Genomic DNA, 25,264 nt, shown 5'->3' with positions numbered 1-25,264 from the left:
TACCTAATCAAGCACTCGAATACTGACGAGAATCAAAGGGTATCTCCACAGGTCCTGCTGTGTGCAACGACCTCAAGATGGCCAAAGCTGGCCAGGTCCTCTGCCAGGGCGTGGGGCCCGCATATACGGCTGATCTCATGTCGAATGCACTCCCAGACAACACTTCGCCGGCTGCCATCAGCGAGGCGGAGAGTCTCTTCAAGCTGGCTGCTTCGAAGTGCCCTAACAGCCAAATCCTGGCTGGTGGGTATAGGTTAGTGACTCTTCAATACCCTCCGACCCTTTTTTTTTGTGCACCTGCTAACTTTCATATAGTCAAGGAACAGCCGTGATGGACGACTCCATCAAGCAGCTTTCTGACGACGTCAAGGACAAGATCAAGGGCGTTGTGCTGTTTGGTTACACCCGCAATGCCCAGGAGGGAGGTCAAATCGGCAACTTCCCCAAGGACAAGGTCAAGATCTACTGTGCCATGGGTGATATGGTCTGCGATGGTACCCTTATCGTCACCGCCGCACATTTCACCTATGTCATGAACACGGGTGAAGCTTCTCAGTGGCTGGAATCTAAGCTCAGCGACACCACCACTTCTTCGTTGACCGATTCGTCTTCATCTGGTACCTCTTCAAGCACCTCGACCGGTGATTCCTCTTCGGAGTCCTCGTCCGCAACAGGACTGGGTGGACTGAGTGGTCTATCTGGCCTGGGCTCGTCCACGTCTGGCGGTTTCCCTTCTCTGGCGTCGCTTTTCTAAGCCGCCAAATCCAGATAGGCTGAAGCGGCCGTGATGATAAAAGATGATTTCAACCTCAAGTTTCTCAGGCTTGGTATGTGATTTGAAGAATGCTGTGATGCTTCACAATCTTGCAACTTCGTACAGTGAACGGCATGTCCGATTGGGCTTGGAGTGCCTGTTACGAGTTCTCCAAGCAAGCTGTTCGATATTAGGTTTTTCTCTCTCATGCTGTTTCGTCTCCACTTTCTATTGTTTCAGGAGTTCCGGGGTGGACTTCAGGAACACTTACTTAAGTATAATGAGCCTACTGGAGATTTCTTTCCCTGTCGGGTGTCCGTCTCAGTGTCCGAGATTTCTTGCCGTGTGACTAGCCACATCAAGGAAGCGAAGTAGATGACAGACAGTAATGTTTTGGTTCTCTGACCGTGAAAGAGCCTTTGATACTACGTCGAATTAATCTTTACATTCTAACTAGCCAAAGAAAAGCACAAATAACTGATAGGCTTCAAGATCCGAGCCCTTGAATACCCACCTGGTTGCGACACTTTTTCCCCTCCGACAAGGACGACTAGAAAAGTAAGTCTACTTTACCGTCGGGCTATATCATGATTCTTTTCGATTAAACTGTAGTTTTGGAATTTCTTTCTTGCGACAGATATTTCGTAATAGCGAAAAAGATTGAAGATAATCGACTGGAATTCAGAATGAAGACTCTCTAGCTGAATGTGGGATCGCGATGTACACGTGCTGCCTGAGGCATACTGTGCCCTATCGCTGTGCCTCATAGGGAGATGAAAGAAGTAAAGGCGCCCTACTAATCTTATCGCCAGCTCATAAGCTGCCTTAATACAACCGCCATGGGCTTCCCTTCCATCACCGGGAATGCTTTTTGGTGAATAATCCTGGGAGACGCCGTGTTGACTAGAGGGCAAACCAGATCAAAGACTTGGTAACATTCGGGGGCCAGCCGTTCGGTCTGTATGACCGGTAATTGCTTACAGGAGTAACCCGTTGACAACAGCTATAGACCTCATATGCTGAACAATCCCTTTATCGGGGTGGGGGGTGGGGAGTTTACTCTTCTTTTTTTTTTAGAAAACATGCTCATGGCTGTCACGAACGGTAACATCTCGGTGAGCCTCGTGGGCTAAGTTGGAATTGCTTCTCGCGGATGTCGTTCAATCCTCTTCGGTTAAAGATCCCAGGATTTGTAGAGCGAATGAATCATGTCAAGGCTTTCTTTCGTTCCAGAACCAGGTCGATGGGATGTAAGAGGTCCCACAAATGAGTAATCCCTTGTGCAGGTCGCGAAAAAATAATTCAATCCTGCTAGGGTCGGGAATGACGTCTATTTCTGATCTAGCACAATCGCGTGAAGCTCTTTTATCTCCAAAATGCTACGTCGTGATGGCTGCCTCTTCCATCGTTTGCAGAATTGCCATCAAGTATAACACTGTGGCTGACCTCGTCTCGCTGCATTGTTTTCGGCGGGTACCGAATTGGGTAAACTCCGCGAGGTGCGCGGACCCTCTCCCTTTTTTGACTCGGTTTATCCTTCAGTTCATGGCGGGCAGGCCGGTCGACGAACGAATAGATAACCCGTTGGAAGTATTTGTCAACATCATGATTTTACTAAAACCTTATTGGGGTGGCTGTTTGTGGATGTCCAGTGTCGATAACCGAACCACATGGCAATGGGACGAACTGCCGGTTCCTTGCATGGTGGAGACCTCGGAAGACGGGATTGACTAGGACTGAAATGTGTGATGCCGGCAGATCTCCCAGGAGATACTCTGAATGGTATCCTCTTGTGAACATGATAGTATAGTAGACTGAGAGGGAAACAGAGGGAGAAGGAAGTGACCAGCAGCACGTGGCCGAGTAAATAACTCCATCACGTGGTACTGGTACTGCCTTCCCTCTTCCCACCTTCCACCTTCCAATTTCCAACATCACAATCAACTTCTGCTGCTTCTTCATCACCTTCCACTCTCCTTCTCAGCGAAGAGTACTATTACTTCATCGTTCTTGACTCGAGTACCACCAATGATACCTCTTGTTTCTCCACCCCTCTGGTATTGCTTCTAGGGACTTCTGAACCCTCAGCAAAACATACTTCGTATCTCTGCACGACCCATCCCCAGCAATATCCATTAGTCACAGTCCTTCCTGGTCTGCTCTCCCCTCCATTGCATCTAGGCAGCAGTATGGCCTGATAGGAAGTCTCTGACTGACTCGAGAATCGATAGCTTTGCGCCTCCCACGCCAAGCTCTGTCCACCACGTGGGAGAGATTCCCGCCCGACGACAGAATACTCGATACACAGCATGCAGAACTGGCACCATGGGACTAATCTCCACTGAATCGGCTGATTCTGACTGGCCTCGTCTCGCATCCATCGACTCGCTGTACCAATCAAGCTAGACCTGGTCTCGCCCTGGTGGAGTGGTGCCAGTTAGCGGAACGGCGGCGCGGGTGGAGAACCATGGATTCTCTCCTTCGGAGCAAATTCCACGCCTTCCGGGCGCGGCTTTTCCCTTCTTCACCCGCGACCCGTTTAAATAGGGACCCCCTGCTGCGTGGCCATCAGCATGCCGGCTCTTGTTCTTGCACGCCTCATCCTCAATTTCTATACTGCCATTCTCCAGCATGGGCTTGATGCGCAAGACTGCTGACCAGGCCCTGGGCCTGACCGCCACCGCCCTGGCTCTGGTCAGTGCCGCCCAGGCCACGGCCCCGTCCGTCACCGTCTCCCAGGGTCTCATCCGTGGCTTCGAGAAAAATGACACCAATGTCTTCCTGGGCATCCCGTTTGCCGAGACGACCGCTGGTGAAAACCGCTGGAAGGCCCCCAAGGCTCTGTCGTGCTTTGCCGGAGGCGAGTTCAATGCTACCACCTATGGCCCCTCGTGCGCGCAGGCCATGTCTGGCACCGCCATCACGGCCCAGAGCGAGGACTGCCTCAGCCTGAACATCTGGACTCCGCTAAGCGGTAGTGATCTGCCCGTCTTCGTTTATATCTACGGCGGAGCCATGGTTACTGGTGGTAGCAGTAATGCCCAATGGCAGGGCTACAACTTCGCCCGCAAGGACGTCATCTATGTCAACTTCAACTACCGCGAGAGCATCTACGCTTCGCCTAATGCCCCGGAACTGGAGGGCCAGTCGCAGAATTTTGGCATCATGGATGTTGAATTGGCCGTGCAGTGGGTTTATGACAACATCGAAGGTATGCTTTCTAGTTCCATTGCCAGTTAGTCACTGTTACTAACCGACGGCGCAGCTTTCGGAGGAAACAAGTCGAACATCGTGCTGGGTGGTCACTCCTCTGGCGGTGTTCATGTCGACCATTACCTCTGGAATCACCCGGAGACTTTCCTGGCCGGCGCCGTGGAGATGTCGGCCAATGCTGAGTCCGGTCCGGCCTATGCCCCGGCCGGTGTGGCTCTGGCTCAGGTCGTTGAGGATATGTTGGCGGCCAACGTGACGCTCGGCTGTGATGCCAGCAACTACACGCTGGACTGCCTGCGCGAGGTTGATACCTACGCCTTCCAGACCACCTACTTCAATTCCACTTCCAACACCTGGTTCTCCCCCGTCGTTGACAACATCACCCGCTTCTCCAACTACACCGACCGTTTTGCTCAAGGCCACTACCCCAAGTCCCTGCCTCTTATGGTTGGTAACTCTGACCAGGAGGGCCGTCTGTTTGCCTATGCCTATGCCTCTGAAAACACCAACTTCACCGAGTGGATCCACACCTTCGACGCGGATGTTGCCTGGGTGCCGTCCGAGGAGCTCTTGGATGCGTACAACAGCTCTGACTACTCGTCCGTCTCCTTCGAGAGCGGCGCCTGCTACGGTGATGCCCGTTTCCTCTGCTCAACCGACTACCTTGTCGACGTGCGCTCGAGTGAGCAGCCCACCTGGATCTACCGCTGGTTTGGTAACTACTCGAACGTGATTGGCGTCGCCGGCATTGGCCCCTCCCACGGCAGCGAGGTGCCCTTCTTCCACGGTGGTAATGAGTGCTTCTCCAAGTTGAGCGACGTTACCACCGCCGAACAGGAGCTGGCGGACTACATGAACGACTGGTTCGTGGCCTGGATCAAGGAGCCCAGCGCCGGCCCCGGATGGGACCAAGCTCAACCCGTTAACGGTCCTTTGGCTCGCCTGGGAGTTCCAGGCAACGAGCTGGCGATCGAGATGAGCACTACCGGCGCCTACAACGGACGCTGCCAGGCCGTATACAAGCCTAACTTCCCCAAGTACCCAGTGGTGCAGAACCCGGTGCTGCTGGATTCGTAGGGGATGGAGACGACGTGACGATGTGACTAGCGACGCCGCCGTGGGGCGTGCACTTTTCTGTAAACCAATTTCATTTTACGAGGCATAATTTCATTTAATGATTTCATTTCCGTGTATATGTTAAGACTTTAAAATTTCATTGTATGACCTAATGTGAATGCGGCACTAGCTCGTTTTAGAATGCCTCCGACCTTGGCTGGCTCCAGGCTTGCGCCATCAGCTGGTAGGCTGCAATGCTCGGGTACCAAGCTACCTGTCGGCGGAATCCGTTTCCTTTCACTGCTACTGCTGTCTTCCAGAAAACTTGGAACGTGCTTGTTGGCGTTGGGACTGGATCGATAGTGTTCCTCCCCATCCCTGGCCCTGAACGGATCGTGACTCGCCTGGACGATCACCTTGCAGGCCTGCAGGAACACCACTACCGGGCTGCGCGGTGCAACGCGGACGATGGCCGAGGGCAACCCTAAATTGCGGGGACTTGATCCGCCGAAGTTCACCCAGCGCCGCAATCAGCATTGATCTGGTGGATCATTGCGGAACCACTATCGAACTTAATTGTTTGGGAACCCAAGAATTCATCTAGAATGTCTCAGACGGGCCCCATTGTTAGGAACCCAGGCACATCGCTGAGAATGACTGGCGGACCAAATGCAAGACAGAACAGTTCCATACCTCCCTCACAGTTTGGGTTTGCCATGCCCTGGTTCTGGTTGAGCTAAACTTAAACTTCTTCAGCGACAAGCAGCAAACACCACCGAGTGGCCGAGAAATTTTGCCTGGAGACAAGGACCTTTTTCCCCTGGTCCGATAGTTATTAATCCTGGGTTAACAAGAATGCCCCCCAGATAAGATCCAAAATATGCCTCTTCGTCCTTGCACGTCTCTGCTGTTGTCGTGAGCGTCCGAAGTATCGCACGTCCATTGCCATGGCTCGTCCGGACGTTGGCCAAGTGGTATGAGCTCCTACTGTCCATTTCTGAGACATGTCGGTCTTTCTCGCCTTTTGCTAACCTCTGGTGCTCTGACTTCGCGGATTAGGTGGCATGGTATATTTGCACGGTCGCTGCATGCATCTTCCTCGTGTTTCGGCTGATCATCCGGTGGCGACTCCTCAAAAAGCTCTATCTCGATGACTTCTTCGTTGTTGCCGCCGCGTTGTGTCTGATCGGTGACTTGGGCATTCAGCACTACATGTTCACCCAGGGTTTGTCCTTTCATTCGCCTACTAGTGATCCGTGCGACGTCTAACCACCCGTTTCTCCCCACCCACAGGCATGTCAGAGATAGCCAAGACAACCACGGCCGAAAAGATCAACATGCAGAAAGTCAGTATGCGGACAGGGATCTGCACTCCCAAGCATCCACACCTCCGCTCGTTGCTGACTCTGTTTACCCCCTGCCACAGTTGATCATTCCCGGGTCCACCTTGTATGTCACCTCGCTCTGGCTTATCAAGGCCAGTATGGTGCTATTCTACAAGCGCCTGGCCGATCGCACCAAGTATCAGACCATCTACAACATCACCTTAGGTGTCCTGGCCGCTGCTTGGCTGGTGCTGTTCTTCGACATCGTCTTCAAATGCTATCCTCCAGATCGCCAATGGAAGAGCTTTGAGAATCCGGATTGTGAGTGGGAGAGGAACTGGGTGCTCTAATAGACGTTTACTGACTAGCTGCTAGTGACGTGTTCCGAGAAGCAGTCGACGATTAACTACTGGTTGACAATCCTATGTATGGCACCCTTCCGTATTTTGTATCTTGTTGAACTAAAAGCTAACCATGCCCCTAGTCAACATCTTCAGTGATGTCTTCAGTAAGACAAGTCCCGACAACGAGCTCATTGAATAGTGAACTAACGTGACAGTCATCTGTCTTCCTATCTCTCAGGTGGCCCGTCTCAAGATGCCGAGAAAGCAGAAGCTCGGTGTAATATCCGTATTTCTGCTGGGTGTCATCGTTGTCATCACTAGCAGTTAGTTTTCACCACATCACATAAAGTCAAAGCCAGGCTAACGGCACCAGTTATCCGCGCTATCTATTCTCACTTGGGCGAGCAGATGATTACATGCACGGTCTCCATGATTGAAACGGCCATTGCTATCATCGCGTCGTGCTTGCCTGTCCTACGAACGTTGGTCTTTGGTTCCCACTCGCGCACCGGCACGTACAGCGGCCGTCGAGGATACGAGCTGTCCAACTCCGGGGCTGCGGGATTGGCCAGTAAACAGCATACCACTGTGTCGGTATCACGCGGGGGGCCGGATGAGCTGTCGCGGCATGACTCGGAAGACGAGCTGGTTAAGGAGAATATGTCGGCCGAAGATCCCACCGCGGGCATCTCAGTGACACGGGAGTATTTCGTACATGAGGGCGCTATGGAACGGCAGAGCATGCGATAGATAACAAACCGGAAGCGTCAGCATCCGCTTATACCATAGAGCTTGGATTAATCGAGTTTAAATATAGTAATTTATATGAATGTCATTCTTCATCAGGAGAAACCAGAGAGTATAAGATCTGCACATCTGGGAGATAGAGTTGCCGATCACAGTGGGACCGCGACCTTAGCCTAACGATGTCTTGTACAATAAACACTAGTGATGTTGGTAACGGCTACCATCGTCCGCCAAGGCCCCAGAATGGCCTTCTTAAAGTCGGACCCTATTCTTTAATGGGAGAATAAGCACTAATAGTGTTGCTAGTGGTTTATACATAGGCTAAATTGGTGGTGAAATCCAACTCCTAGTTATCACATTGCTATGTTCCCATGATAGCGTTCAAGACGGTCAATTTTATTTCTTGCTAATTCAATTCCTCATAGCCATGGGTCTCTATCCAATGTAATATTGTTATTTGCAGCAGCATTATTACATTCTGCTAATGTTTTAGCTAGCGAATAGTCATTATCCTATTAAGTACATACTATCGTGAAAGCGTGTATGTCCATCGGTGGAATATATATTTTTTAGCTTCCTGTGGCCCAAATCTGCCCCAACATATGGAGGTGACGGTACTATGTTTTGTTACATGTTGTAACTGGCACCACTACCAAGTAAGCCGACTATAGTACATTAACTGTTTTATACAACGACCCCTGTCATAACTCATGCTACAATCGCCCAAGCTATCTTCTGGTCTTTTCAGGGTCCCCAGCCCAAGGGTCGCTTACTCATCCAGTTCTATCCGTCCCGAGACGGTCATGATCGACATTGCCCAATCGGGCATGCTAATAGTCTCGTCCGATTGGCAGGAAGATTTCGTTTGTCTGACCAATCATTCGGCATTTGCGAAGGGCGAAACCCACACAGTTTCCGTTTCCGGATGGGTTCATAAAGCATGAACAGAGAGATATGCCTGCATTAGTAAGCACAGTGAATGCCTTGTGCAAACTGCACTCATAGTACTCAAGTTATATGATCAGGATGAGTATCAATGTATTCTGTAGTCGTAGATTGCGAAGACCATTGTGACGCATGGTAATGAACTGCGGAAAATTGGCCGGTTCGTCCTCACGGATAATCCTCTGGTCGGTGGTCGGGTGGTGTAGGTGGTGATCATCCTGACTGATACTGGATAGACTTCTAATAATTGAGGACCTTATGCATGTTTAGAAATAAGTACAGCGGGCTGAAGTTTACAGTGACTATGATCAACTATATGGGGGAGGGGTGATTGGATATATAGGAAGTACCGAGGAGGCATTTGAAACAATATGAAGTATAGTTCTTCGTACTTATCTCTTGACCACTCTATCCATACTCAACCGAATTGACATCTATAGGTAGATTTTTGATATCTTCCATATAGATTCTACTTGCTTATACTTACGCAAAGTGGCATCGGAAAACAATAATCATAACTTTTTGATAGTCACCTACATACTGAGGTAGCCCCTGTATCTGAGTTGTTGTGAGTCTGCATAGCTACTTACTTGATGACACTCTAGTGACTCGAGCAGGCTATAATCAAGTCAATTTAACCCCATCCGTTGTATTTGAACTATATAATCACCTGGGGGGATTTCTGTTGCATTTACTGCCGAGCTATGCCCGGTCAAGGCAGCGCTAATAGCTATCGGCCTGTCAATCATCGTGCATCAGCGTCATTGAGATTGGAATATGCAGAGGCCTTGATTGCGCAGCCGACCCGCACAATTGAGACGTCGATGGCTTCATGACGAATGTTATCGGTGGGCTGTGCAACGCTGTTAAACAGTCTTCCTGCACTTGATTCTTGCCTACGCAATCGCCCTACCGTACTTGTGCCTCACACTGGTAATTAGTATAACTATCAGCTGTGATATAAGACACAGTCTCACAGTTACCGTCTTATCCAGAGCCAAATGAAGCATGTACCAGCATGCCTCGGTCTCGGTGAATGCATCTTATGCCGTACGGTCTTCTTCTTGCTCGGGCTGAGGAAATTTTAACACGCAAGTCCAGTCACTGGGCCGAAGACGCCCAGCGAAGGGGTATGAAAGTGTCCATGATAGCAGGCGCGCATATTGCCCTATATGCCAGCCTTTCCCTGGTGCACTGGTCGGGCTGAAACTCTATCGTGACGAATATATTTCCAATATCCACACCGTCATTACGCGGGTTACCAGACTTCCCCGCAGGTATGTTGGGACAGAAACATGCTAATTTTAGGCAAGGCTTCTATTCTATACTAAAGATAGCCAGTATCATGAAAATGGTTGGAACTCCACTTACGACTATAACAATGGCGTCTAGTACCTGCACTAAACTTTAAAGGATGATTGACTGGCTCCGAATTGCCCACAGTGGCTTGCGCGATATCAAAGCATCACGCCGAATCGATATACCTTTTCGCAATGTTCCATTGGCTCATGCGACGCCCGTAGCTCATTTTGTGTGGGCCGATTGCCCAAGTTTGAAGAAGGATGGTCACTGCGTTTACGGAGCCTCAGGATGAGAAAGACCACCATGGTTGCACTTTGAGAGCGGTGGTGATATTTGACGGAATCTGTCGACAATCAAGATAGAGGCAACCCTGAAAAGATCATGGTTAGTGCTCATGCATAAGCTGGACACAAGGTGGTGGCAGACCGATATCCGCTATGTGCAGCAATAATTCTCTTGTCCGATAATCAGATTCCCGCCATTGTACTTGGTGGAACCGACAGGAAACTCAGCCAGACAACGTGAAGATGGATATATTGATTCAAGCCTATAATCCAGCCTTCACAGATAGGTTAATTTCCTGTGGACAGGTGTGATTCCTGGAATCGCCTAGCCTAGCCTTTTCTGATGTAGGGTTACTGCATTGTTCTTGATGAAAGAGGTCTCAATATTAGTGGAGGTCACCGCCAACAGCCCGTCATTACGCGCAGAATGGAGAAAAGTCAAGGATCCTAGTCCTGGACGAGCCACGAGGTCGGTTGATGCCCCAGGCGAAAATCGGGTTGAGGTAACAGTGAACCATGCAGCAACCGGCTGCTCAATGATCCTAAATACCCATAAACTATTCACGGTTCGTCGCATCATATGATTTTGTTGCGACAAGGCATAGATACCCGCCGAAGCACCCAATAACTAGTTCTTGCTCTAGCCCACGGCGAGAGCTTGAATCTGATGACCGAGGCTAGAGAGGTAACAATAGAAGAAGAAGAAGAGGAAGCAAAAGCTGCAAGCAAACAAGTATCCAGTAATCAGTGTGGAAATGGGAACGGTCGCGAAGACATTCACTAGTTGACCAAATGCTTTCTGAAGGAAGTTATATCGTTGTAAGCAACCAAAGTGGTCAAAGGCTTCCATAGGTCGTAGATCTCACTAAAAGCTTTTGGTGTAGCTGGTAAGTTGGCTCTGGCCGCTGCAATGGTCTGTCGGCTATCCTGAGATAGACACAGCAGGCCTCTCGCTCCAAAGTTGGCTCGTCGCAAAGCTGGTCAAGATGTTCCATTGTTGAGGTTCGAGGTTGTTTGACACGCCCAACCTTAGTCTTGGATGTTCTTCACTCCAGCCCTTGCCCTGGTGGGCTGCTGTAGCCTGATAAGGATGGCGTCGAACTAAATGTACATCAAAGGAATAAGGTTAGCCTGTGAGAGGCACTTTCGGGGAGAGGAGAACCGATTGTCATCAGTTTGTGGCGTCGACTTACAGGCAGGATTACTTCCGTAAGTTGTTGCAAAGCTCCTAACATACTTAGAAATACAAAGTTTTCGTCCGGAAGCCTGGTCTCCTTTCCCTCTGTAGAACCAAGCAGTTCCATGGATTATTTGGACCAACCAGCGTCTTCTCGCTCATTTCCATACTCAGTAACGCTGGCTGCATGGAACTCCCTCCGCTTTAGGCTGAAGGTTGGAAGCCATCATCTTCTTGACCGTGGTGGGTTTTCTCCTGCTCGCGGGCTTCGAAAAGATCCACTACGAAAACATGTATGACCGGAGGAACGCGGAGGCTTTTGCAAGTAGCTTCGAAATGATATCAGGGTCGGTAAAGAGCCCGAAAAGATGACCGTCCTGATAATGAAAAACGCGATTCTCCGATGTTCCGCACTTCTGAAGGGACAGTAGCAGAAGGAGTTCGTAAGGCGTGGCTTGGCATCCTAATGTTTGCGTATTTGGCTAACGCGGCACCGTGTACCATAGCGCTGAAGTCCTCCGTCCCGCGCAGTTTTGCTTAGGAGATGAAAACGCCGATCGCATCGATGGCGCTACGTACGGGGGTGGAATCATGGCGTTGGGAAAACCCGACACCGTCACCTTCGCAAAGTATATTGCGATACTCCAGGCGGGACATTCTTACGGGCAAGTCTTCAGCTCTTCAGCTTCGGCCCAAACATCGCTCAGGCCAAGGTTGCGGAAAACTCGATATCCGAAGAGAGGAATAAACCAGGTGCGACGACAAAGAAGAAAGGAACTGAAAATTTAGACTCTGCCGATCGCGGCTTGACGGCAGATCTGGTGTTTCACCGCGTTGCCTTCGAGCATTTCGGCTCCATGATGCCCACCTTTGTCCACTCGAACCTGACAATTGCTAGTGGGTCGTTTGTAGCCTCTGCGGCTGCTTCCCGCGGCGGCAAGTCCACAATTAATTTATCGCTGGAACCATTCGACGAGCCAATCTCGGGGACCATCCTCTTAGGGTGACGCAAAAACGCCGTATCAAGTTGGCATATAACCGTCGAGTTCCGCCTCTAGTCACCCAAGGCCCCATATATTTGCTGGGACCATCGGACATAGCTCCCTGCCTGGCCTAGAACATTAAACAGATTCAGCGTGAATTTAGTCATGAAATGACGCAGGTGTGTGAAGACATGAATGTCTTCAATCCAGCACATGGCTGTCAGCTGGCTATCCGACTGTGCTGGGGACTGTTACGCATACTGCATTTGTCGGCAGCCATAAGCGGCAGTCAGAAGCAGCCTGAACTGTGAATCGATGTATCGTGCATGTCTTGTTATACAATCTTCACTGCTGCTTCTGGATACAACCGCCTCAGGTCTAGATTCACATTTCAAAAAGTTGGCCAGGGAGCCATGGAGCATCTGGCATCCAATCGTGATTTGCCAGTGATTGTTGGGGCACACTGATTAGCGACAACCAAAAAGCAAGTCATGATCTTCGGTCTCGGCGAGAACTGTGCTAGCCGGGGTTCTCATGTTTTTGAAAAGGGATAACATCATGACTTGCTGCAAAAAAAGGGTATCTACCGGCTGATGGTAAGAGTAGCCTGTTCGACCGTTATTGCGATACAACACGGGGGAGCCGGTTTACTGAATGACCGGTCATTGGCAGTGTCCAGAACAACTTGGCCATTGAATCAGTAGTAACCTCATCATGGCATGTGGTCATAAATTGGTAGTTAGTAGTGTTTTGGAACCGAACCAGGCGGACAAGGTGAATAGTGAGCATATCAAATAAAAAAAGAGTTCCTGAGGGATATAGAGAACGGGCCACCTCGGATAAAATGCGTAGTGCAAATTTTCATCACCTCGATAGAACAGTCCGAGCTGCGTATGAAAGCTGGTTTATGCCTGAAGCCCACACATAGATGTATGAAACAGTGATATAACCGGATTGGATGGAGGAAGTGGGCGAATTAGAAAGGCGGTACGCGAGTTTCTGCCGCTGCTTGTGAGTAACACTTGCGGTAGGCGGTAAGCACTTCCTCTGCTTACCTTCCTCTGGTCTCTCTCACCCTTTTCCCCCAAGTTCCTCCATCCGTCTATACTTCCTTTCTGGGTTCATAGTCAAAAGCCTATATAGTGTCGACGTACCTTCCAATTCCGGTCCCTGCCATAATATAAAGCGTCCAAGCATCCAAGCCTTGAGCGTCTTTCAAGGTTTCGGCACGTAAGGCCGCTCCATCATTGCCGAAGAGGGGATGGGGAGCCCATCCCATTGGCGCATAGCCTGGTGGACCGTCGCAACATATTACCAAGTTAGGAATAAGGAATCAGTCCAGGCCGTATCGAGTGCAACGACCGCGAAGATCGTCTCAGATGGGACACTTCGACAAGAACACGGAGATCTGCCCTCCTTGGCGCCCCAGGCATTCGTGGGATTGGCCCTGCTATGGTAAAGTTCAACTATGGTACGTGGGATTTAGCCTGGAGAGAATTCAACTCAAACACGGTGGTATTGCACCTGTGCCTCGGACGGACATTACTATGTGACGGAGTTTCGGGGTAGACATTAGTAAGACACGATGCTGGAGGACTGGTCTCCTATGACAAATTCCTTGACCATGAGGACAAAAGCAAATCAGCCACAACGAATTTTTGGATTTTTGGACTTGATGTCTTAACAATCTCCTGTCCGGCTTGGGTCCCCCTGTCGGCCGACATCCGTTCTAGACCATTTGGCTTTTAGGAGTCCCATCGTTGTTCGGTATAGGTGGGCCATAAACCTTATTGTGCTTCTCAAACTCCAATGAAATGGTCCGCTTGTCTCCAACGGTTCCTGTGTGGGCTCCGGATACCTCATCCAGCTGTCACCACAAAAGATAACTCGACCCGAAGCTTTTAAGACAGTGCTGCCCTGCATGACCCTAAACCTTGGTTTATGGCTCCGTCGGGTAGCTTGCTTCTATTTCTGTCTCACGGAAAGCTTACAAGAAACAGCTCGCAGTCCCCTAATGGGCGCGTGAACTGCGAAATGTGTCAAGGTACTGCGACTCGGCATCATTATACAACTCTCTTCCTGACCACAATTTCATGAGGAGTATTGAGTCACTGCGAAGCTGTGACACATTTTCCATTCACACATAAGGACATGATGGAGAAACTGTAGGACGAGTCTGTAACATGGCCAGGGACGCTACCGGCGTACACGGGTCTGGCTAATCGAAAATTTAGTTATGGATGGATTGGCAATACGACTTCCATAAAGAAACAATGCAGATGGTGGAGTGATTTATCCGGAGAGAGAAGCGGTTGTTGGTAAGATGTTAGTCACATCTGAGTGAAGGCACGAAACACGGGGCGTTTCCCTTCCTTGCACCTTCATTGCTTTGATCTAGTTTCAGACTGGTGGATCGTTCCGATCGTATCGTGCAGTCCTCTACCGCCGCCGTTTCAACGCGGAACCACTCCGAGCTATCATAATTCATAGCCCAGGGTCCAAGAGGTTGATTCTGCACCATGCTATCTGTATTGCTCATGTGTGATTCGTCGTCATCATCACGGCCTCACGCCCAAGTACCACCGTAGTGGCCCAAGTGGCCTAAGTGATAAACTCTGATCTGCGCCGCTACGAATGAACCGGGTGCCCACCATAGCTTTGCCCTAGAAGAGAACTCCCCCGACATCTGGAGCGTTCCTATAAGATGACGGGAGGAGCTAGATACTTGGACATTAGTCGAGAATCAGTTCTCCTTCTGCCCGGTGCCATCTGACCGGCCACCACCCGCGAAAATGCCACTGGAAGCACGTAGTGAGGTTCTCGTGGCTGTATCTGTAGTGGTCATGGCTATATCGCTTCTGACAGTATCCTTTCGATGCTTCGTGCGATGGCGGATGCTCAAAGCATTTGGATGGGACGATACATTGATGGTTCTTGCAATGGTGAGAAATCCCCTAGAGATTTCCGTTTCCCCCGATCCAATCACAACGGTTTGGCAACTAAGCCAAGGCTCTTTGGATGATGAATCGTTAACATGTTTCCAGGTACTTGATATAGTTCTTACCGCGTGCGCAATCGCTGGTGCGAAGGACGGCGTTGGCCGGCATTTGAGTAACTTCCACAGCTTCGATGAATTTCACCATGCCATGCTGGTACGTGATATAGAGTCATTATTCACCCTAATATACTGTTGAGATACTGAATGGCCTGTCTAGTGGTGGTGGCTGGGCCAGTGCATCTATATCTGGGCGTCCGGCGTCGCTAAAGTATCCATTGCGCTGGCGCTTCTCCGATTGTCGGTTCACACGTATCAGCGCATAATCCTGTGGATCATTATGGGAGCATCGATTTGTGTCAGCTTGATGTTCTGGTTCTTTATGCTTTTTCAGTGTCATCCTGTCTCAAAATTTTGGGAGCGGACAGGACCGGGCAATTGCATGAGCACCGATACGCTGATTAGGGTGGCGTACGTATACAGTGGAATCTGCGCAGTCTGTGACTTTGCGCTGGGACTTCTGCCCATTGATCTCGTTCGCCAGCTGCAAACCAATCTCAAGACAAAGATCGCGCTGGGCGGGACCCTGAGTCTAGGTTGTGTGTACGTAAATCCACCGATGCTGTTGGTACAGCAGCTAACATGTGGCGTGCCCAGGGCGAGTACAGCTGTTATTCTTCGGATTCCTTGCCTGCATTTCTACAAGGATATCGATTTCTTGTGTAAGTGCCATGCTTCATAACCCCCTTTAATTGATTAAACCTACTGCGATAGTCCATGTTTTGTTTGTTGTTGCTCCTTTCAAGTCACTCATGGCCAAGACGGCTAACCCTTCTCAATCTACATGTGTGACAGATTCCACCTTTTCCATCGACATCTGGTCCTTTATCGAGGTTGGCTTGGGAATTACAGCGGGTAGTCTGGTCACTCTCCGTCCTCTCTTTCGTGCAGTCCTTGGTGACCCACCTGACCGCAAGGGCAAGAAAAGCCGCGGAAGCATGCCATTGACCAGCTTCACGGAGTATACGCGGACCCGGCCTGACCCTGAAGATGCCGCCGTGTGGCAATCGCCCCAGCCTGATGCGACGCGGAACATAACCACCACGGTGGTTTCAGCTTTCCGGGCAAGTTTAAATAGTCCCCTCACGCCAACCTTTGCGGCCGAGTTGAAGAAGGGTCGGTCCGTTCGGATCAAGAGGTCATTCCATGTCACAGAAGAACATGTGGGCTACTGAACGGGGAAATTTGCCCTTCATGCAGTATATATATATAATGAAGCTAAAATGATCTTGCGGAAATCATTATCTGAGCGGCTGTCAAGCGTAGAGAGAAAAGAGAAGCGAGGGAACATGGAGAGAGAGAGAGAGAGAGAGAGAGAGAGAGAGAGAGAGAGAGAGAGAGAGAGAGAGAGAGAGCTGGAGGCTGACGGCTGACCGGTTGGCCTTGTTTGCATGTTTACATAGGCTCGATGGGCACCTGACCCTGTTTGCCTTCTCCAGTGGTGGATAAGTAGTGGTCTTCTTCCTATAGTAATAATTAAGTACTGTCTGTTACCCCCGTCAAGCTTCCTCTTGCCAGCTATTCGTATAAACAACACGATCTAGTCTACTATCTCCTCTACCCCAAACCATCCGATTTAAATCTTTATGTGCATTGCACGCTAACCTAGAGGAGAATGGGAAGGGAGGTTATAATTGCATTCTAGCTACCAGCTACGCAATGAGACTGATAGAAACGAAGATCTTCACGTCAGAGAAACACTAGAAGAATGCACCTCCTGTCAAGTTAGCCCCTTTCACACCTCCGAGCGGCTGAGCTTTTACACTAAAGCTCACTTCAGGCGAGCTTCCAACACCACCATGGGCACTCCGGGTGCCTTGTATACGTTGGCCAGTTGCAGCCCCGCTAGATCGAAGAGGTGCGCAAAATCCTTCACCGTCCGCTCTCTCCCACCAAACGTCATCATGGTCAAGTCCATATACGCGTTAGTTGCGGTCGCGCCCACTTCAGGGATGATCGTCTCCGTGATGAGAATTCGCGACCGCTCCCGATCCATCGCGACCGCCAGCTGTGCGAGGACCTGACGAACCTCCTCATCGGGCCAGTCATGCAGCACGCGACGCACAAAGTACACGAGGGCGCCTGATACATAGGATCAATGTGTTAAGTTAGACTGATAGAGGGGGCTGTGGAAATGGTGGGGACTGCTTACCCTGCACGGGTTGGGGGTTGAAGAAATCATGCGCCATCGGCTCGATTCCGTGGGTCTCCATCTCCGGACCATTATCAGTGATGACACTCTCGCGATCCTGCAGGATATACCGCCCGGGGACTCCTGCCAAGCTCTCTTTGAGTTGACGCAGAATATGTCCGCGACCCCCGCCAACATCCACAATGGTGGCGGTGTCTGGCTGTGCAAGTGGCTCCAGCGTAGATTTGAAGGGATACAGACCAATCTCCGCCAGGAGAGAATCCTCCGCTACCATGGCATCATTCAGCCGAGTTGCGCGGGCGGGGCTCTGTGAAATGTACTCAAACATGGTCTGTCCGTCGCAGCCATGCACGAAAGTGAAGGGGTTGCGGCGCAGTTCGATGCGATGCTGCCAGCCCTGCTGCGCAAAATATTCATGGCCCCGCAACATCGCGGGGGAGTACTCATCGACCCTGGCCAGTAGGTGGCTTTGGTTAGCCATCGGACATATGTGAAGACTTGGACGAAGGAGAGGCTGCCGCACTTACATTAGACTGAAAACCGCCCGCATCTGGGGTGCCAGTAGGATCTCCGACTCGGGGGTGTGGGCATACAATTCCTCCCCCGCCTCGCGAAAGGGTCCCAATGGAGTCAGGGCGCGCATATGGCGCACTGGAATCGGGTCAGTTTAGTTGGGCAACGACAGGGGAACCCCCGGCCACCGCCGACCGGGGGCATCCAGGGACTCAGGGATGGCCTACCGATAAGTTCTTTGTCCACCCCGGTTGTGGAGGCGATTTCCGAGGCCGAAATGCTCTGTCCCCCGGTCGGGATGGCATCCAACACCCCGGCTTCCAACAGGGTCCGGATTGCGCCTATTCGAACCATCTAGCATAGCGTGCCATAGCGTATCGTTAGCCTACATGGTGTATTCCAGATGGACCGATGATGGCTGGGGTAGCCTGGAGCGTACATGTTCAAAGTTGGCAAAGACGAGGTCGGCCGGGCCCCGAACAGCATTGACCAAGCGAGTGGCCCGAGCCATCAACTGGTAGCGAGCATCCTGACTATTCGGAGTGGTCGCTTGACTGCGATACTGGTCGACCGCGGCCGTGACCTCGGCCAGACACTGCTGAATCTGCTCGAGATTGGGATCAAACTGCGCCATTGGTAAGAAGTATAGACAAGGGTTATGTGACCGGGGTCCCTGGTAGTAAGTATGGAACCACTCCGTTGGGAATGACCAGGGCGACCTACCTATTATACTTGTCACACTTGGCTTCAGCATCAGGGGGGACATTGGGATCTTGCCAGGTTGATTGGCGGGAAGCGAGTGGATAGGCAACGCGACCTGCAGCGATAGCGCCAGACGGCGTCCAGGCAGCGCCGGTGCGCCACAAGCCGATACGTCCAGCTTCCTCAGCCAAGTCGGGGAAACAGCCGACAGGAATACGAGGTGACCCTCCAATAGGTACGACAAAATCCGGATCCAAGGTAGAGACGAAGGATCATAGTTGGTGGACGGGCCTCTGTACTTTGCTGTGGATGGACCAGGCCAGGGCCTGTGCTCGCCTCACATACATTCCGTTCGACCACTGTTCTCCCCCAACGTCCCGGATAGCAGCTCGACTAGACTATATTCCAAACCCACTCAACTCACTTCCTCCGCCGATCATCCGTTCACCCCCTCCCCATTCCCACCTCAGCTCAATTTCCCCTCCTTGTCCGGCTCCACCATATTATGTACGACCGTCGAACCAGTCAGCCTGGCTTTGTGATATCTCACGGCAGATTCTTGGGGCAACCCCAGGGTCTTCGAACCTGTCATGTTCCGCCCAGATTTCCATCAACCCCTGCATCTGACAGATGCAACTGATGCCGCATTCGGGATCTCTGACAATGCCCCTGACAGGGATAATCGGACCACTGTATCCCAGACTAGTCTCGTTGTCACACGATCCAGGTACACTGGGAGCTTTCTCCCATATTCGTTCCAGCCAGATTAGGAACTCTGATGGCCAGTGGCGTCTCCTCAATGGGATAGTGACGGTGATTTTCTGTTCCCCGGAGATCGCAAACTATACGATGCAGGTGAGAATGGTCTCTCGGTAGTCGCTCCGGCCTGCATACGAACGAGTCCATTCCTCCGCGCTCGAGCCAGGGCAAGTTGGAGGAGAGCACCATGAACAAGAAGGATAAGTAGCGAAGCGACGGCCAGCGTCCTTTGCAATCTTCGCTTTTGATCAGGACCAGCTCTCTCACGGACGCGCAAAGACAAGCCTCTCCCACCATGCCGTCGGTCGACCTCAACCAGATCCCCGCCTCCCCGCCTCCCGATGGCGTGACACCCAACTTTGTAAACCCACCGAACCAGAACTATCAGATCTATTCTCTCAATATCGCCCTCTGCCTCACAGGCACGGCCGTCTTGATCCTCCGCTTGTACACCCGTGGTAAGCTCCAGAAGACCATCGGAGTTGATGATTGTGAGTGCCCATCCCAAGCATATCATGAGGACACCCTACTGATGGGCTTGCAGGGTTCTGTATCTGGGCACAAGTGTGCGCGTGGTTGTTTGCCATCTTGTGCATGCTCAGTATGTATCAAGACTAAGATGTACGGTAATCGCGTTACTGATATGCGCAGACATCAGGAACGGATATGGGGTCCACATTTGGGACTTATACCTCAGTAAGATCAAGCCTTTCAAGCAGGTACGTTTCACAGGCGCGTCCCACACATACCGGGCCGCCACTAATAGTTGCAGTATGATCTGGCGGCCGAGGACATCTTCGTTGTCGGAATCTGGCTGGTCAAAACGTCCATCTTGTTGTTCTACCTGCGCTTGAGTCCCGAAAAGCGGTTCCGGCAAATGACATACGGCATCATGGTTTTCGTTGCCTTGTACAATATCATCAGTTTGCTGGTCTTTACCCTCGGCTGTATACCGGTGCAAGCTAGTTGGGATGTGACCCTAATGCCGACAGCCAAATGTGTTGACCAACTTTCCTTTGTCTACGCCAATGCGGCTTTCAACCTGTTCTCCGATCTTATCACCTTGGCACTACCCATTCGACTCTGCTGGTCTCTTCAGACTACTCTCAAGCAGCGGGTGCTATTGATGATAGTGCTGATGATGGGTTCCTTGTAAGTGTCTCACGTATGGTCATCACTCTCCCTGGTTAAGCTAATCTGGTGATTTCGTAAACAGCGCGTGTGTGATTGCAATCATCCGGATTGTGACCATGATGCCATTTGTCTCTAGTATGGATCTTACCTGGTACAAGGTGACTTTAGCCAAGTGGGCGTAAGTATTCGTACCTTTTCGACTCTTATTTGGGCACTCAGCTGACACGTAAACACAGCATGGTGGAGATCAACGTGGGTATCATCTGTTCGTGCCTGCCGGTGATGCGGCCTCTACTCATCCGGTTTTTCCCCACTGTTTTTGGCAGCCACGCCAGCAGTGGAGTCAGGCCCATCCGCCCTGCCGATGCCAAGGATACTTTCGGTGCCGCGCGCAAGAAGGTCATTCGCAACTGGGACTACCTCAGTACGATCAAAGGAACCCACGCGGGTGAGAGTACCCAGGATGTTGAGAGTCTGCACGAGGAGACTAAGCAAGAGAATGGCAATTCCGAGCCGGCTATCATGATGGCGACCGAGTATTCGGTGACCTGCAAGCGGCGGTCGGAATGAATGATCAATTACAATAGCTTTTCGTCTTGAAAAGTGCTGAACCATATTCGAGGAGAAGGCGTTAACAATGGGATCCGGATCACAGAGCCCTGTCTTTGGCAGACATGCTTGAATGGGGATCTTATCAGGGGCGGCTGGCTGTATCTGCTATCCACTGTAATAATTTGAAGGGCCAGAACCAGCCCACTACTACATACACTAATAATCAAATATTAATATTATATATTTATCTGTAACGGATGCCGGTCGGTGGCACTCATTTGACTGAATCAATTGTAACTGCTACGGTTTGTGTTCGGTAAACGGCAAAGCACACGACTCTCAAAGCCGACAGGAATATCAGTAGGCCAAGGAACGATGGTAAGAGGTAACGGAAAAGTAGGGTATCATAGGCTTTCCCAAAAATCTAGATGATGGGCAATCATAGGAATTAAGTACTTATTCAAGAATTGCAGGTCACGATGCAGATTCATCGTAAGTCCTGCGCATTAGTATGCTGAGTGGCTTTGGCACCAGAATATAGGGAAATAAACATTAGTCTATCTGTGTCATGTGTGATCGTTTATAGTACTACTAATAGCAAATATACTGTTAACCCCAGATAGAGTCACAAGCGAACGTCTGGAAGCTCCTACTATCCAAGCGAGCTATATCTCCATTAGCTACAAGCAAATCATACCTGATATTCTACATTATGAAAGGCGGTGATGTCTCTTCAAAAGGCATTGGTTTTCAGTGAAGGATTGTGATTTAAGATTTGTGTACGAGTCATGGACTGTGCCCAACTCAAGATGTCAAATCTCATTGCCGATCAGGATTATGCGGCGTCAGTAAATGTATCTGACTATCGATCCTCCAACCTCCAACAGGTCAGCCTGCTACTGTAGATCTGACCGCTGATAGGATTTGACCAACCTGCATAAAGTTTCCTGACAGCAGCCCCGAGGCGTAGCTTACTTTTGGGGCATTGTGTCAGTAAGTAAAGAAGGGAATATCAACTTACAGAGTCCGATCCGATGCACATTTCAAGCAACAAAAACCAGTCACGGGTATTGTCAGTAAGTGTCAACTAAAGTGCGCTGAATGGGCCAGACACCGAGTGATGAGTGTACTATATCCATTGTTAGCTCCGGTCGCTTCTCTTCATGTGCACGGCAACTTTAAGCCTACAAATAACACGCAGCTCTTCCCCACAGGTGGTTGTGATCTGAGTATGTAACTTTTTCTTTTCTTTTGTAGTTAATGCATGGCTGCAATATCGTTTGCATCGTGGGGTGATGACTGCAGAGAGAACAGTCATGACCGGGCGGGGTGTGTAAAGGGCCGATCCTTTCGGCTCTGATTGATTGGCGTGGTTGAAATTCATTCCTTGCGAATATGATGCCGAACGTCTGTTGACAGCCCTGCTGCTGATTGGAAGTAAATGAAGACTAGGCAAGCTACGTTTTTTTATTTTTTTATTTTTTCCCTAGAGCTGGCCCCAACACTCAGCTTTAGCCTAAGTGATTTGTTCAATGGAATTGGTAGTACTACCCTAGGAAATCAATGTTGGCCCTTAGTATCGACGTAGCGAGACCGGTCCCAAGGCCAAATGCTACTGGCGTAATTAGGTGCCCATAAATAAACATACGTCAGCTCCTGCTACCGGTTGTCCGATGAAGATCACAACAGACACTCCAAGAGAAAGGAAACATTGCATGATGGATTCAAAGTTTCCTGACATGTCCGTAGGATGTGTAACATGATTTTCAGTTCAGGGTTGTTTGCGGTGTGGAACAGGAAGGGCGGTGGCCATATAACCTGAGGCCATATCATTCGATCCCTCTTCTACCGTACACCTACTTATCAGTCAAGGTAGTTAATTCGTTACAACACTGTTTTACCAGAATCAGGCGAGAATCTTATTATGAAGACAGAGACTGCAACCATCCACAGCCATGGTGCAGACATCATGAGCGACGGAAGAGAGGCGATAAATAAACCACCAACGTTCACTGCAACAGCCATCTCCACCACAGGATGTGCCAACGATCATTTTGTTACAAGTAAGTAAAGCCACCATGAGGTTCTAGCGGTGTGTGCTTCTGTCAGATGCGAGAAACAGTGCAAAGCGTGGGACTATTAGCAGCAGCTGCACGGTATAGAACATTTGATATGATGGATCAGTCAGACTGTATGGTACGACATGAACATATGCTCCGGTTTTAGCATGTAATGGGTATCCGTTCCCGTTAGAACTTGGTATAAGTTCGAGTCTGTACCCAGCCCCAACAGTTTCTGACTCCAACATATTGCCATCTTAACACGGCGCAGTATATCAGCACGCCCCAGGTCGAATTCTTGAGTGGTGGCCTTTCACTTTGAGTTGGCTGGGTTCAATACTATTACTTTCTATTGTGACATCTCTTAGCAAATCTCACAATGGAGACCAAAGGGGACATCAACGGCATTTTTCCAAGTCTAAATGATGGTGTAGAAGCAGAATGCACCATCCGGGCGCACGATATTCTCCCTTTGCCATTTATGGACATTGAGAAGTTCTGCCATGACACTGGAACTACAATTCCGCTGTTCATTAAGACTGTTTGGTTGATTGTTATGTGGCCATTTCTGGAGATTGACCGTATATGCATTGGTTATCGGGACTATCGCGATAGCTCTCCACACCTGGCATCAGGCCCCGAGAAAGTCATCCAGTCAGGCATACTACCCGATGCCTCATTGATAGAGCTGCTCAAGTCGGATCTCGGTACAGAGCCGGAGGATCTCTGTGCCGAGTGCTCTCCAGCTCATAATACCGCCATTGCCCTGATTAGAGAAATTTCAGAATCTGATCGATCGAAATTCCTGATGGCGGTGAGTCTTGAAATCTGCCCAGATTGCAGCAAATTTGGCAAGATAGGGCGCTAATGGGAAATTATAGGCCAAAAAGTGGAACTATAGCATTGCGTTGGTGGGAGAGGTAAACGAAATGTCAGCCTTGGTGAGACTATCGTTAGTCTACAAGAGTTCAACCCTCTCACCATGCCTTGCTGAGAACATTTCGTCCACCGTCTTGCAGGTTGTCCAGGAGATCCTGGCGGACAGTAATAGACGCATTATGGACCTGACGCTATTCAGCGATTCAAACTGCGCCCATGTTCTACGATGGAACCGCAAGAATAGTCGGGGTCCAGCAACATCTCTGATTGAGATGATCCACCAGCATGCATGCGAGCGCCCTCATCACCCAGCTATTTGTGCTTGGGATGGGGTCCTATCCTACTCTGAGTTTGACTTCTTGACAACGCGATGGGCCAGCTGTCTTCAATCTTTGGGAATTGGGCCCCAGAGTATGGTCCCAGTCATGATTACCGACCCTCGGTGGATGACTGTGGCTGAAATTGCCATCATGAAAGCTGGTGGGGCTTTTGTGCCCCTTGAGGCAACCCAACCGACAAATCGACTGCAGGACATGGTTAGGCAGCTAAGCAGTAAGGTTGCGCTTGTCTCTCCGGATGTGGTACCAATTCTATCAAGTCTCGTTGATGATGTTGTCATTGTATCTGCGAAAACAACATCAAGCCTGCCAAACGCCCCCTCGAATCCTCAGTGGCCAAAGATCACCCCTGATACCACGGCGTATGTGCTATTTACATCTGGAAGTACAGGAAAGCCTAAGGGTTGCGTTGTTTGCCATGGGGCGTTGGCAAATGTGGAATACCAGTCACAGGCGCTGAGAATCACAGCCGAGAGCCGGGTGTTGCAATTTGCCTCTCACGGCTTTGCGGTGTCCCTGATGGAGGTGCACTGTTCCCTGGCAGTAGGCGCTACAGTCTGCATCCCGTCGAAGGAAGATTGCATGAATGGACTCAATAGCGCGATAGACTCAATGCAGGTCAACTGGGCGGTACTCACCCCATCAGCAGCACTATCACTCGCAAGCCCTCTAGGGTCCCTAAAGACACTAGCCTTCGCTGGTGAGCCCATGCGGAGCGACCTCTTCCATAAGTTGGCGGACGAGGTGGATATGATTCTAGTATACGCATCCACTGAATGGGCGGGTGTTTGTGTCTCTCAGCCCATTCGTTCCGTGACGGATATCAGATGCATTGGTCCCTCGCCGACAGGAAATCTTTGGTTGGTGGATCCTACGAATCATAATCAACTGGCACCCGTCGGGGCTGTTGGCGAAGTACTGATTGAGAGTCCCGGACTTGCAAAGGGATAACTCAACAATGACTCTCAAACGGCATCTACTTTCATTGAT

At 50.3% G+C, this 25,264-nt stretch overlaps 8 protein-coding genes across 8 annotated transcripts; 7 read left to right on the top strand and 1 right to left on the bottom strand.

The window, feature by feature from the left end:
- Positions 1 to 77: 77 nt before the first annotated feature.
- AKAW2_80022A (uncharacterized protein) lies at positions 78 to 754 on the top strand (the record flags this gene model as incomplete). The annotated part of the gene is made up of 2 exons (XM_041680996.1): positions 78 to 253; positions 316 to 754. The coding sequence occupies 2 exons, from the start codon at positions 78 to 80 to the stop codon at positions 752 to 754; spliced, it is 615 nt and encodes a 204-aa protein (XP_041547983.1).
- A 2,631-nt stretch (positions 755 to 3,385) lies between these two features.
- AKAW2_80021A (uncharacterized protein) lies at positions 3,386 to 5,044 on the top strand (the record flags this gene model as incomplete). The annotated part of the gene is made up of 2 exons (XM_041680995.1): positions 3,386 to 3,965; positions 4,020 to 5,044. 2 exons carry the CDS (start codon positions 3,386 to 3,388, stop codon positions 5,042 to 5,044), a joined length of 1,605 nt encoding a protein of 534 aa, XP_041547982.1.
- Positions 5,045 to 5,970: 926 nt separating this feature from the next.
- On the top strand, positions 5,971 to 7,442 carry AKAW2_80020A (uncharacterized protein; the record flags this gene model as incomplete). Its single annotated transcript, XM_041680994.1, has 8 exons — positions 5,971 to 5,997; positions 6,083 to 6,248; positions 6,317 to 6,369; positions 6,450 to 6,669; positions 6,724 to 6,774; positions 6,833 to 6,856; positions 6,908 to 7,015; positions 7,066 to 7,442. The coding sequence occupies 8 exons, from the start codon at positions 5,971 to 5,973 to the stop codon at positions 7,440 to 7,442; spliced, it is 1,026 nt and encodes a 341-aa protein (XP_041547981.1).
- Positions 7,443 to 11,550: 4,108 nt separating this feature from the next.
- On the top strand, positions 11,551 to 12,154 carry AKAW2_80019A (uncharacterized protein; the record flags this gene model as incomplete). The annotated part of the gene is made up of 3 exons (XM_041680993.1): positions 11,551 to 11,597; positions 11,654 to 11,776; positions 11,818 to 12,154. The coding sequence occupies 3 exons, from the start codon at positions 11,551 to 11,553 to the stop codon at positions 12,152 to 12,154; spliced, it is 507 nt and encodes a 168-aa protein (XP_041547980.1).
- Positions 12,155 to 14,922: 2,768 nt separating this feature from the next.
- On the top strand, positions 14,923 to 16,605 carry AKAW2_80018A (uncharacterized protein; the record flags this gene model as incomplete). Its single annotated transcript, XM_041680992.1, has 6 exons — positions 14,923 to 15,072; positions 15,175 to 15,282; positions 15,346 to 15,728; positions 15,783 to 15,847; positions 15,981 to 16,301; positions 16,589 to 16,605. The coding sequence occupies 6 exons, from the start codon at positions 14,923 to 14,925 to the stop codon at positions 16,603 to 16,605; spliced, it is 1,044 nt and encodes a 347-aa protein (XP_041547979.1).
- A 351-nt stretch (positions 16,606 to 16,956) lies between these two features.
- Positions 16,957 to 18,616, bottom strand: AKAW2_80017S (uncharacterized protein; the record flags this gene model as incomplete). The annotated part of the gene is made up of 5 exons (XM_041680991.1): positions 16,957 to 17,267; positions 17,338 to 17,789; positions 17,865 to 17,988; positions 18,078 to 18,204; positions 18,290 to 18,616. The coding sequence occupies 5 exons, from the start codon at positions 18,614 to 18,616 to the stop codon at positions 16,957 to 16,959; spliced, it is 1,341 nt and encodes a 446-aa protein (XP_041547978.1).
- Positions 18,617 to 19,606: 990 nt separating this feature from the next.
- Positions 19,607 to 21,015, top strand: AKAW2_80016A (putative integral membrane protein (Pth11); the record flags this gene model as incomplete). Its single annotated transcript, XM_041680990.1, has 6 exons — positions 19,607 to 19,802; positions 19,856 to 19,912; positions 19,963 to 20,030; positions 20,084 to 20,463; positions 20,528 to 20,623; positions 20,682 to 21,015. The coding sequence occupies 6 exons, from the start codon at positions 19,607 to 19,609 to the stop codon at positions 21,013 to 21,015; spliced, it is 1,131 nt and encodes a 376-aa protein (XP_041547977.1).
- A 2,421-nt stretch (positions 21,016 to 23,436) lies between these two features.
- AKAW2_80015A (putative NRPS-like protein biosynthetic cluster) lies at positions 23,437 to 25,225 on the top strand (the record flags this gene model as incomplete). The annotated part of the gene is made up of 2 exons (XM_041680988.1): positions 23,437 to 23,871; positions 23,939 to 25,225. 2 exons carry the CDS (start codon positions 23,437 to 23,439, stop codon positions 25,223 to 25,225), a joined length of 1,722 nt encoding a protein of 573 aa, XP_041547976.1.
- Positions 25,226 to 25,264: the final 39 nt, after the last annotated feature.

Source organism: Aspergillus luchuensis, chromosome 8 (assembly GCF_016861625.1).
Source record: "Aspergillus luchuensis IFO 4308 DNA, chromosome 8, nearly complete sequence".
Classification (NCBI taxonomy): domain Eukaryota; kingdom Fungi; phylum Ascomycota; class Eurotiomycetes; order Eurotiales; family Aspergillaceae; genus Aspergillus; species Aspergillus luchuensis.
Note: the sequence above shows the minus strand (reverse complement) of the source record. Positions and strands in the feature narration are given on the sequence as shown.